This window comes from Python bivittatus, unplaced genomic scaffold (assembly GCF_059951505.1).
Source record: "Python bivittatus isolate LINGU-HERP-01145 unplaced genomic scaffold, Pbiv_v1 ctg000850_np1212, whole genome shotgun sequence".
Lineage (NCBI taxonomy): Eukaryota > Metazoa > Chordata > Lepidosauria > Squamata > Pythonidae > Python > Python bivittatus.
Window position 1 is genome coordinate 60,647,496 of NW_028277112.1, and position 13,923 is coordinate 60,661,418.

The following is a 13,923-nucleotide window of genomic DNA, read 5'->3' on the forward strand; positions in this document are numbered from 1 at the left end:
TTTTCAGAAGGCTTTTCACAAAATTTCTTGTCAAGGGTTCTTGCCCTTTTTTGGTTCATTAACTGGTTTTAGAAGAGAAAAAAAATACACTGAAATGGACACTTTTCTAAACAGAGGGTAATAAGTTGAGTCTCTCACAGATTTGAATTTTTAACTTATAACAGTTTTTGATTCAGGGTGAACTGTCTAAATTTGTGGGTGATACTAAACCATTCAGAATGGCAAAAAGCAAGAGTGACTGTAAAGAGCTCCAGAAGGATTGCATTAAACTGGGGGAATGGCTGGCTAAATGGCAAATGCAATTTAATTTACATAATTGTAAAATGAAGCATATTGGGGCAAAAATTCCTAAGTTCACCTACACATGGATGGAGTCTGAACTTTCTATACTTCACCAAGAAAAACATCTATAGCATGCACTGCATGTGTGTACAGTTCTATCGCCACATTTAAAAACGATATAATGAAGCTGGAAAAGGTGAAAAGGAATGCTATTAAAATGATCAGGGGACCCTTAACACCTTCTCTTCAATAAAAGGACAGAATGTTTGTGACTCGACTTGGAAAAAGATGACTGAAGGGGGATGTTATTGAGGTTTATAGTCAATTACATGGAAAAAATGGACAGGGAGAAGTTATTTTCCTCTTTCAATACACTAGGACCACAGGCCATTCAATAAAGTTAATTGGAAGATTTAAAACAGAGGAACAGACACACTTCTTTGTGCACCACATAATTAACTCTGGGAAATTCATGTCCACAAGATGTGGGGATGACCACTATCTTGGATGGCTTTAAAAGGGGACAGAGGAGTTCTTGAAGGAGAGGTCCTTCAAGGGCTGTTGGTTCTGAAGAGTCCGTGTTGCCTTCATGGGGGAACAGCATGACTCCACAGACCAGTTGCAGAGGAACAATGGTGAGACAGGAATATCTCTCTGGTTCTTCCTTGTGAGCACCACAGAGGCATCTGATTGGCAGTGTGAGAAACAAAAGGCTGGGCTAAAATGGGCTTAGCCTGATCCTTAGCTATTCTTATGTTGTTATATTCTAGGGAAAATGTGTTTGCCAGCACCAATGTTCTCCACAACATACAACTTAAAGAATGTATTATAAGACATCCACCCAATTCAAGAACCAGGCCAAAGTATTTGGCTATCATTTTTCATCCATTTGAGGAGCAGTGCACAAAGATTTGGGGGACAATTATTTGGGGGTGCCAATTTGCCCATTCTCTGGTAAATGAAGAATTCTGCTAGGCTGCCAGTTTCAGTTTGTTTCTGTGACAGCAAGAGATTTTGATTTAGTAACCAAAGAAAGGACTACCTTTCTACTGTCTCCTGTTATAATGATAACTTCATTGTCACTAAACAAATTAACAGAATTCAACTATAGATACAAGAAAACATTGTAGATATCCCGACATTCCGGGAGTTATCTGGCCCACCACTACTCAATTTTTGCAAAGTTACAAGAACATAGTGTCCTGCAGTATGCCAAATTTCAGTATCGCATGCTTAGAGGTTTCTTAGGATACCAAGCTGCCGTGGAAAATATCCCCCCAAAGGGAAAGAGTAGAAATAAACCATTTTATATTATTGCTTTTAAAGTCACATTACTGAAGAGCTACTTATACAGATCTTCCAATGCAAAGGAAAAAAAATGTTCCCAGAACTGTCAATTGTTATGTGCCTTTTCACTGACTTACTATGACATCTTCAGCAGTTCATTAGTTTCAGGCTTCCATATACCTCTCACCAACTGTTCAAAGTTGGATATTAGACCGCCACCAGCTCCTGTAATTCAATACAAATTATTACATGCTTAAATTGGTTCAAAAGATCTTAGACACTCAACCCCACTTCTAGTTAGGACAACTGCAAATCCATCACATTACTTTCACAGGCACAAGATAGGGCCCTAAGTTATAGGTAGAAATGAAATGACCTATTTTACAGTTATTGAAATTGGATCCTCAAATTGAGACTCTATAGAAAGTATCCTATTCTGAGACGGAAAGGTTTAATCTTTGTTTAAAAAAATGGAAGCAGCAGCTTCACTCTGAAGTTTAGAATCCATAATGGCTTCATACTGTAAGAAATCAGTAAAAGAAGAAGACAGGGCTATATCTTACTGGGTACAGATAAGGAGGAGAACTAATTGCTTGTCACATGACAGCAATATGCACAAATTAAGAATTTGAAAAGAGGCTGCAGAAGGACTGACTTCTTCTCAACCCTGTAATAATCTAACAGGCAAGGCAGGTCAACAGATCATTTTATGTCATGGAGCCCAGTCCCAATGGACGACGACATCATCATCATCATCATCATCATCATCACCACCACCACCACCACCACCACCCCTTTCTTTCCCAGCTTTCATTTCCAGTGAAAGAAAAGAACTGTAACTTCACAGTACAAAAACATTCATCCAGCCCAATTCTGCACCCAATAACATATGAAGCTCCTCTGGGGTCAGCTCATCATGTGCACCAGCTCCATGACCAACTATCAGGCCAGCCTGTATCTTAGTCCTGCATGCCCCCATTTGGTTGGAGAATACAGTAATGAGTAGAAATTGCTTCAGACAGGAAGCTTTTGCAGATCTTTGGAGGGCTTTTCTCAGTTCCACTCAGTATGTCAGAAATGGCTAGATATAAAATGAATCTATTAATGAAGAACTTTGAATCTTTTGCGCCTGGATTGTTGTAAAAAATATTGTTATGTGTTCTGGGAAAGATAGTTGTATACTTGACACCAAAGGCTGGCTTGATAAAATGAGTACATTCTCAGACTCTGAATTTGCTCTTCATTGATGCAATGGAAAAACTGGACAGTTTGATTCTGTACAGTCAAGGTTTCATTTGTTGCTGAAAAACTTAGTTGTATTATATATGTGGGGGGGTGTATGTGTGTGTCTGTATACACACACAAATGTTATATCTTATTTTAATCATATCTTCATTTATACATTACATTTGCTTTTTTGTTCCAATTGTTTTAAAACAATAAAAAATACTTTTTTAAAAAAAGAAAAGAGTTTAACACAGGTAATATGCTCATATACAAGTTAATTTTACACACATTTACTAGGCAGAACTTTCAGCTGAACATTCAACACGTAGAAATACCAGGCTTGATTTTTATTTTAAGTGCAAAGGCATAATAACAGATATGTGAAAACCCTTTCGGCTTTAAGTTCTTCAGTTATATCTATTTATTTATTTATATTCAAATATAAATTTGAATTAAAACATATACAAAAAAGTTAAGAGAAAATTAAGGAAAGGGATTTAATCAGTTTAAAAGACATGGGGAAAATATACAACACTAACTGAAAGGAAAATAAGAGGACTCAGAGGGAAGCAAATAGAGATAGAGAAAACATGTTTTCCACAGGTCAGCAATGTTAGCCATCGCAGAAGATTTTATCAAAAGGCTATGAAGTAGTGCCATAAAACTAACATTGCATCCCTGGACATGTTGATGCTTCCTACGAAGGGAATTTATTTCCAATTAACAATTTTCAGAGGGCTGAGAAGCAGCCAAAAATAAATAACTCTAAACAGTTTTGTATGAAGTCAGCCTTTCTTCTCCAAATGGTCCCAGACACTCTCCATGAGAGCAAGGTAAGAACAGTTCAAAAATTAGTTTTAAAACAGAAAGGTTTCATGTATTACCTCTAGCCCAACCAACTGCTATCATGATTAGCCAGGCGTCTGCAAAGCGTCTATGCGCATGGACAATCCCGCCTGTTATCTTCCAGGTTCTTGTCACTTCCTTCATTCCTGCAATCATCAGTCGTATAGGTGGAAAACAGAAACAGCGGTAGGCTAGATCATGTGGGCAGTAAAATATAAGATACCTAAACAACCAGGAGGAAAAGATTCAGTCTTCTGAAGATACTCATAGCAAAACCATGCCAACTAAATGAAACACATTCTCAATTAAGAAATCTTCTTAAACATAAATGTTAAGAAATAACCAATAGTACAAGGCTGCAGGCTGCTTAAATATGTATAGTTGGACTTTCAATAAACTACAGTACATTTCAATATCTATTATTTTAGGATACCCAGCAAGTTAAGTATTCATTAAAATATTACTGCTCCTGATAGGCTTTTTAAAAATGTTGGCTTTATTTCTTATCGCATAGTAAGTTTCTGAATTTTATGTCAGGGGAAATTATCTAGTGGATACCTAGCCTTAAAGGTAGCCTTAATATATAATATGGATACCTTTTTCGAAAAATACTCTTCTTTAGTTACATCTATGACTCGAGAATGTAGAAAACGCGCACACACACACATCCTAGATGGTGACATATAACTGCAAGACCACATGACCCTTGCATGCAACTGTATATTCTTAAATCTAATGCTTTAGCCCAACATATATATATAAAGTATATAAAGCCCAACATATATATATAAAGTATATAAAGAACTATGCCAGACGCATCTCTAAGCCATATATGGAGCCTGGGACACAAAATTCAAGTACACATAAGACAAATGGAAAAGAATGTACAAATACAGGATCACAATTCAGTGGGGAGGGGAAAGGAACAGGGAGATAGGAATCCAGTATGGAAAACAAAATATAGGTCATTTCTATTTTTCAGGTGCTGCACTTCACAAAGTTTCTTGCTGTTTTATTGCTTACTAGTAAAAGTATTTTGTACTGGACTGTCAAAACGGTTTACAGAAAAACAAAAACAAAAAACAAAAACTGGAAAGTCATTCTAAAATAAACCAACAGAATGAAAACAGTATCAAAACAAAAGATAAAAACAGAGAGCAAATAGCCCGGTAAGTCTACCTAAGTGAAAAGCATACTAGTCTAATTCATGGTTGCTTCAGCTGGGAGAAGCTTCAAGGGATCAAGGGATGCTGCAAATGCTTTAGCTTTTCCCTCAGGGCAGAAAGGTTCAGTGCATTCAAAATGCATAGCAAAATGTTGCAATGCCAACTGCTGCCTTTCTGGAATTGAGCTGCGCTGACTTTCGTTCAGGTGACTTCATGCCATTTCCCCCTCTTCCAGGTGTGTAACTCTCCAACCTGCTCCACTAATATTTTGTAATCAATAAACTTGCTCAGTCCTTCTCTGCACCTCCCACCCTGGCCCCTGCCAATTCTTTATTTACACACACACACACACACCGTTTTGTTTTGCCCCATTTCAGAATCCATACTTCTGTAAATTCAGGCAACCAAAAGATCCTGGTACTTGGGCTTGCTAATAAGTCCCTCTTACCCAGGAGTGGCACCGTTCAATTACATAAGGATTAGATTTTTTTCATTGTAAGGATGCAACAGTGGCAACATGCAAAGAAAGAGAGAGAGAGAGAGAGAGAGGTGGGTAGGTGGGTGGGTGATAATCAGTTGAGCAAGAAAAAGTCACCCAACAGGCTACTGACTTTTAGCTCCTTTCCTTCAACTACATTTGGCCAGAAATGTATAACTAAGGGGTTATTTTTCCCTCTCTATTCCCAACTCTTTTTCCTTTTTTCTTGTGATTTTCAGATTGCAAGCTTGAAGGCAGGACTGCTTTTTAACTATCTTTATAAGCTGCTGGGAAAACCTTACAAATCCTTCAAATGTCTATCAATCAAATCTTTACTTCAGTCATAGATCAGCATAAATCCTTCAAATAAAATGCATGCGCATTTTCAAAGAAGTTCCTACACGGCTTTATGACAATCTGCATTTTTGATACTACCAGGACAACATTAATGATTCCCATTTTGTTCTGATGATTAAAATAGCATAAACTATGCAGTAACTTGCTTCTGCGCCGATAAATTCTACTGCAAGTCAAGCTCAACTCCTGGTCCTTGTAATTTGTTTGGGAACAATACAGAAACTACCTTGTTTGGGGATGTTTTTAACTTTCTAATCTTGCTGCAGCCCTGGGATTTCTTATTCATTTATTTATTGTAGAAACGGTATGACGCTGCCCAACTCTATAACAATGCTGGACAACATACAGTAAAAACAATCATACCGTGCAATACAATTGAAACAACAGTTTCCCACCACCAGCACCAGAAGAAAACCAATCATTAAAAGACAACCCACTACAATCCATGCCTAGAGAAAGAGCTAGATTTTTCGAGCTCTTTTGAACATAGCCAGTGTTGGGCCAAATGTGTTCCTGACATCCTGACAGTGGCACACTGGACTGTAATCCTGTTTCAGTTTCCGTGCCTCTAGAAAAAGATCTTAGCAACTTTCTCCACTGGTATCCACAGGGTAAGCCATTCAGTTCCTCTCAGTCTGCTCATGACAGAGAAAGCTCTACTACCTTTTAAATCAGTGTTTTTCAAACTTGGCAATTTAAGATGGACGGACTTCAACTCCCAGAATTCAGGCTGGCTGGGGAATTCTGGGAGTTGAAGTCCATCCATCTTAAATTGCCAAGTTTGAAAAACACTGATTTAAATGAAGTGGATGTTTGTTTCCAAAATTCCCTGTAAATTAAGGGAAATAAATTTAACATACTGGAAGACATCAGGTTGGGGAAGATTAGCTTAGATTTAAATGAAATCAAGCTAATGGTTTGGCTTAGTCCTGCCCACCCTTTTGAAATGCAGTGGCTCTCAACCCTCCAAAGGCTGCATAACCCTGATGCACATTTTGCTTTTCCCATGTTTACAGAGGATCCTTAAATGTTTAAAAGGGTTTTTGTTTGTTTGTTTGTTTGAGGTTGAGGGACAAGATTCTTAACTGTCTAAAACCACAGAAAGATTCTTGGCAGCTGCATTAAGAAGGGTTTGTTTTGTGAAGCAGATGTTTCTAATACTTAAACTGACAACTGAAATCAGCAACTGGCAGACAAAGGGCCAGTAAGCTTGGGGAATGCAAGCTTATAAGTTATCAAGGCAAAAACAAGCAGAGTTACAGAAGTAATGGTGCCCATGGGACTGTTGAGCTGTCCAATTTGGGGAACAAGAAGAGGGTGGTCCACACCCACCCTTTCTTCAAAATGCCCTGGAAGGTTAAAAGATAATTTTCAGAGAATCACTGGTACCCAAAAGTGAGGAAACCACATTGGCAGAAAAATCAATAAAGCCTAAAAGAGTTATGAAAAATCTTACAGTAGGACAGATTTAATCAAATTTGGTCACTATATCAGTTACATTAAAAATATTTTTCCTCCTAGATTATCCTTAGCTATATAAATGTCATTAGGCTGACATACTGAATAGGGATGTTTCCAATGTTTCTATTTCTCTTCAGGACCACATCTTCATCTGAGCGTATGTATTCCCAATTGCAATAGATATTTTTCTTTTGTTTTTGCATAACTGTGTAGTTTTGTATATTTAAATTATAATTATCTTCCATATTCATCTTGCAAAACCAAAGTGTACTCTTTTAAAAAGTGCCCTGTACTGTTAACTAGGAGTCAGGGTCAGTGTATGCAACTTGGGAGCTCAATGCAACACCAGATTTGCAGGCCCCCTCATCTAGAGTAACACTGCAGAGGGAATCCTGAAAAATAATGAGGAGGAGGAGGAGGAGGCGGCGGCGGCGGCGGAGGAGGAGCTAAGATGGACATGGCCCATTTGAAAAGCCCATTAGCTCAAACTACCTGTCAGCTAATATGGTGCTGCATTAGCTTATGAAGTGACATCACTCCCACCATCCCCTCAGCCCAATGGATTCACTGGCTAACCTGGAGTTGAGCTAGCCTGTGGTTGGACCTACCTGCCTGAAAACCCCGCTGCCGAAGCCAAACACAACCTGCTCTCTCAAGGGCAATGCAACAGAAACAGGCAGTTGTAACCTCTTTGCCTTTAGACCTTCAGATTATTCTCACACAGCCAACTTCTACCTGCTGCTCTACTTAGGGGGTTTCACCTTTCTGAGGCCCAATGAAGCTCCATATGTTGCAACCCCCACTTAAACCAGCTGTTAGGGATCAATTAGTGATTCTGCAGTCCACCTCCCATTTTTCACCTGCCTATCACAGTAACTTTTTAAAATCAATATTAATACAGAGTTGCAATATATTCAGTTTTATAATAAATTCAGTTTTTATTTATAATAAATTCAGTTTTATATTGTAGCCTTAAGGAAATAAGTATACAAGCACTGTAGATAAAGAACTACCTCTTTGCAGAATGTGAGGTGATAGTCCTAAGAGTTACCAGTAGATGTCACTAGTTACAAAGTCACTTTTGAGTCAAGTGACTGAAGAAGCTTTAGATGTGAACGCTTAGGGTGGAATTAAAATTTTCACTTGTGCACTTGTAGCGATCTGTCCCTTGCTTTAGGGGATGTGCTCTACACGTGGTGCGGACACAACTGGCAGCCGTTTTTCAAACAGCTGCACTAGCCTAGAAAAACGCACAGCTGCCCCTGTGCATTCAACTCTTCCTAAAGATTTGCACAGCTCTCTTTTCAAGATAAGGAACTATCTGAAGGGAAACAGAGACTTTCAGCACAACAATACTATGCAGACAAATTAGCATTTCAAATATTTATGCAAATCCCTATGCATTCCTCCTCTTCCACCTTGTGCTCAAGTGGCCACCTTAAAGCCACTTCATGGAAAGTGTTTAAAAGGCATCACTTCGCCTCAACAATGTCTATGGAATCCAAACTGAATTGATTTCTCAATCTATACAAAATCATTCCAAACCCAGAGTTACTTCATAGGTTACAATTTTCCTACCTAGAGATCATCTATTTATTTATATTTCAAATTTAGGTACCGCCCATCTCACAAAAAAGTGACTCTGGTGTCAGGAATCAGAAAGGTGAAGGGGATGTTTTTATTCTTCAAAGATGCTAAAGATACCAAAAAGAATTATATAGTTCATTTTTTTAAATAGCCCAGAACTTCTAAGATCTAATGCAGTAACAAAGAGATCGTGCAATATTCATAGAACTCATGGGATTTTGGCTAATTTTTAATACAAAAACTAGAATTTTGGAGATTCTTGAATGCCATCTAGTGGTGCTGCATAGGCTATTGTGCTAGCAAGCTCTATGCTGCTGATCCTCAAGCTATATGAAAGAAAATACACATTATTATTTGCTCTGGCAGCAGGTTTACATCCCATATAAACCAATTGGGCAACCAAAATATGTGAAAATGGTTAACATCCAATCCAAAGAACATTTATGCATATAAATTTAGAAAAACTGCTTTATATGAATCCATGCTCAACATGAATATTTTTCTCCTTGATAATGATTTGCCTGAATAACAGGATTATTTACAATGGTTGCTTGTAACAACATGCCATTATTTATTCCTCTGATTACTGTATATTTATCCAATTTTTGGACAATCACTGCCTTCTAAAACAGATCACATCAGTCAAAAAAAGAGAGAGAAAGACCCTGTCTTCAGAGATAAAAATTAGGAAATCAGTTCTTCCAAGACAGAATAAAGGGACAACCCATAAGCCAGTATTTATATTGGTTTCAGCCCACATAATCTTCACTTGCTCTGTTGTGAAAATTATGACGGTCCCCTCGTAGATGGATATGGTCAGATTGTTGCCTTTCAACTCTCCAGTCACCAGGTAATTTTTAATAGGAACTGAGTAATGTAACTGGAAAAGAAGAGAAAGCAGGATTTCTGTAGCTGCTTCTGACCATGACATTCTTGCAGGGAGGCAGGGAATGAAGATGCCCAGTGACCCTTGGTCTCCTTCTGACTGAGAAAGGCAGAATACACTGTGCATCACAACCATTTCAGTTTCCAACCCGTAGCCCTACATACCCAAAGATCATTCCAACTGTATCTCGCTGCATCTACATTCTGACTTCAACAGCTTGGGATAAATCTCAAATTGTCAGTCATTTGTGACAGACTAGCCACACATGGGCTTGGATTCCAAGTTGTTCTTCTGTTTATGAAAATGGGAGGGGGACAAATCTGGCAATTTCCTCTCTACCTTCATTCCTATCTCTAGCACCACCACCCATTCACATCCCCCAGCATCTCCAGGCAATCCCCAACCCACAAGAACATAGCAACGCGTGTGTTATGCACAGGGAGCTCAAAAGGAAAAGAACTTGGAAACCCCATGGTGTCAGCACAAACCGTTCACAGAAGGAAGCTTCAAACTCCAGCCGTGTGTTTCCCAGAACAAGCTGTGTTCGTCAGGCCATGAACCGAATGGCTTAAGACAAAGCATACTCTCTCCCTGCCATTAAATACTAGTCTACGTTATTCGTGCTGGAGCTGAGAAGCTGCTGTGGTGAAAGCAAACGGTGCTAAACAAAACGTACTCAGCAAAACGCAGGAGGCAAGAAGTGAATTCAGCAGTTTACATTGCAGCAACTGCAGAAGGCTGAGATTCAACCATTCCAACCCCATTCAGTTCTGTTAATGAGGTTTATTACTTAATGAGAAGCCCTAAAAAGAACAGCATGTCTTCTATTTACACGTAATAGGACATCAGTGTCAATTGCAAAGCCGGCTAACTGTTGTTGCTGGGTCTATTGGTTTGATAAGAAGTTCACATGGAGTACATGGAATCTTAGCTCAGAGTATTACTAGCCCATATGTATCTTTTCTCTATTCTTTGTGACTCAAATCTTAAATTTCAAGCAGTCACGGGAAGGGCAAGTGCCATAAAGGTATCAGATTGCTGGCTTCCATTTATAGTCTAAGAACGGATGTAGGCAGCCTGACCCAATTTTCACTTTTCGAAAGCTAAACACCGCTGAGTTTCAATTGGAACTTTTTTCCTAAGCAGCCTGTAAGAAAAGCACCAATGAACACACGTGAAATGCATCTAAAAACCATGCTTTTTTCCCTAGCATTTATTCCACATTTTGCTTATAGACAGATGTACCTGTCAGTCATTTGAAAACTGATCTTAAATAACCCGCCTCCCATCCAAAACATGAGGCATTAAAAAAAAAAATTAAGTACTGCATTTAAAATCCTTCAGTGCATTTTTTTTTAAAAGGGGAATTACACTGCTATAACAATGTTGAGTTACTAGAATGGAGGGAAGGAAGGAAAGAAACAGGGAGGGTCTTGCTGGCATTGGACTAACTGATTAGGCCAGCCCATCAGGATTATTCATTTATTTTATTCATTTATTACTCCAATTTATATCCCAGCACAATCACAGGATTCTGGTGGCTCACAAAATAAGCACTCACAATAACAATATAAAAACATAAGACAATTCAAACCCAGACACAACAGAGGGTATTTGTCCCCAAAAGCCCTCTGGAAAAGCTCTGTCTTTAGCTTTTCTCTAGAAGGCAGATAGTGTTGGAGTCAAATGAACCCCCAATGGGTGGCCATTCCAGAGGGCCAACCCCAAATAATGCTTCCAGGCTTTGGCCTCCCTCCCTCCCTCCCACATAACAGCTCTGTACAAAATTCGCCATGCTGTTTGCTCTCCTAACCTATCAAAGAATTAGTATATGTTCACAATCTGGGGGTTAACTATAGATTGTTAACAGTTGGTTTTATGTCTGTCACTGTACACCAAATGCTTACTATTTCACACATTCCTAATTTCTTTCCTAGAAATCCAAAGTGCTTCAAATTTAAACAGTTAATGGTTAAATAATTACCAATCTTTCAATCTATTAAAAGTGCCTAGACAGTTGCTTGTATTTAAAATCTGATATTGTTTAAATTATCTACAAATCTATCCATCAGAAGAGGACTTTTTGTTCTCTCCAGCTAAAAAGAGCTTCTTCTAGGGTGAAAGGTTTTTTTCCCTTTCAAATTACTGATAGAACTGTAAGCATATTTATGCAAATTTACTGTATTAACAATCATACAATTCACTGACAGATTTCTTTAAGCAGATGACAGCTTTAAAATGAACTCTTTATAGTATGGCTTGAAGCCATATAAGCAATAACTTTGAAGTATGTATTAGTTATCAAGAAATACCCCATATATTAAAAGTTACTTACCAGACGGATGAGGCGAGAAGGACACCTGTGGTGTTGGCAAGAAATGCAACGGGAGGTTCTGCTAGCATCAGCGAAGATAATATGGACCCACCAAAACAGTAAAGCATAGCACTAAACCAACATGCAAGTGGGCTGCTATGTGCTACTTCAACTACTCCTAAAAACAAGAGAAGAGACAAACAGCTGTTTACAAGGAATTTTGCTTTTAATTTCCTGCAAAAGGAGAAAAACAACAAATGACTCTTTAAATTCCTTGATCGGGCTCACTGCACTAAACCACATATTTAATCATGGCTTGTTTCTTAAGCCATAATGATCCTGGTACACAGACAGAAATTCTATCCCACTTTGTTCTTGATTAAAAATAAACTTCTACAGTATTTGCTGTGGAAATTATTAATAGTACAGCACCGAGGAAAAAGCCTGAAAAACATTTGACTATTCTGAAGGCAGCAAATTGGGCGGGGGGGGGGGGGAATAGGAAACTTGTCAGCAGAAAGTATCCATGAACTTCTCGAGCATCCTGAGTCACAAACAACTTGGTATGGAGATCTTGGGTAGGAATACACGTTGTTTGGTAGCTCACTTTCAAGAACTGTAATACTGTTTTACTGTTTGAAGGTGTTACCTGATTTGTGTGCAAGTAACTAGAAAACTTGAATTTTAGAATCTGAAATTATGCTGTTCTTCATAAAGACAGAGCAGATTGGTGTGGGGGGGGTAGTTCTCTTTAAGTTTAAATGATTTAGAATTGAATGAACCTGAAATTTCAGATGGAATTCCTTTGAACAAATCGTATGATCTGTTACTGTCTCTAATGCTTATAATACATCTTTCCCACTTGATAGATAGTTGAATCATCCATTGATAAATACAAAGGGATTTTGGATGTGGGAATTTCAATCATCATAGCTCTTAATGGGGGAGTTGTAATTCAGATAGGAATGGGAATTGTTGGAAAATTTAGTGAAAAGTTTGAGTTGATTCTTAAGGATGGACTCCCACTCAGTTTGATTTGTTTATGTATAAATTTTCTTCTTTAGATTAAACTGTTTCCAGATGTATTGTGTCTCATTGTGGCTGGGAAGTTCTCCAAGTCAATAACATTTATTTCTTATGGACAGGTGGGATTTACTGATTAGGCAGAGCAAGTTATTATGTGGATTTGATAAACACAAATGGCTTTCTTCAAACAATGCTATGTAAATTCTGTTGGACTTATGGTGAGAAGAATGATTCAGAGGAATTTCAAAACATGTAATGTGTGATATAGTCACTGCAACTGATCAGGCTACGCCTAACAGAATCCAATTAAGAAAAATCAGATGTTGGCTTCATGATGAGCTGCTGAATATGCTAAATCTACATGAGTAGATTAAAGATGTCAGGACATCTAGTTACTGATGTTACCATGCAAGAAAAGACAGAACTACAATGGGTACATGGAACATAAGAAACATGAATTAGGAAAGCTCAATACACTGAAAAAAGACATCTTAGACATCAGCAAATTTGGACTGGAACTGGACACTTTCAGTTAGAAGATTATGCTGTTTACTACTTTAGACCCCAAAAAACAAAGAAGGAACAATGTTGCTTTCATAGTCAGGAGGGATCCAGCAAGGGCAGTACTTTGGTACCATGCAATCAGTGATCATAATATCAATTAGACTTAATGACAAGCTTTGATATGACAATTATCTACTTTTATTTATTTATTTATTTATTTATTTATTAAATTTGTACACTGCCCATCCCCCCTGGTTTATGCAGAAGATCAGGTTGACAGCTTTTATGGTAAAGTTCAATCTGAAATTGACAGAATATTCAAGCAAGATGTGCTGCTTGCGGTTGGAGAGTGGAATCCCAATGTTGGAAATAATATGGAGGAAAATATAGTTGGATTGTATGGCCTAGGAACCCAAAATGAAGCAGGAGAATGACTTACCAATTTGTGCCAATCCAATTATTTTTTTTCTTTCCTAATCATCCTTCAACAACCAAAATGACA

General features: G+C 38.1%; 1 protein-coding gene across 2 annotated transcripts in view; it reads right to left on the minus strand.

Moving 5' to 3' along the window:
- The window catches only part of TMEM38B (transmembrane protein 38B), a 35,426-nt gene that overhangs the window by 13,472 nt on the left and 8,031 nt on the right, over positions 1-13,923 (minus strand). For both annotated transcript variants that reach the window (XM_007423937.4, XM_025163926.2), the window contains exons 2-4: positions 11,913-12,069; positions 3,681-3,865; positions 1,707-1,794 (exon numbers count right to left, since the gene is read on the minus strand). In XM_007423937.4, coding sequence (XP_007423999.1) covers positions 1,707-1,794; positions 3,681-3,865; positions 11,913-12,069 — 430 coding nt within the window. The remainder of the gene's footprint in view (positions 1-1,706; positions 1,795-3,680; positions 3,866-11,912; positions 12,070-13,923) is intronic.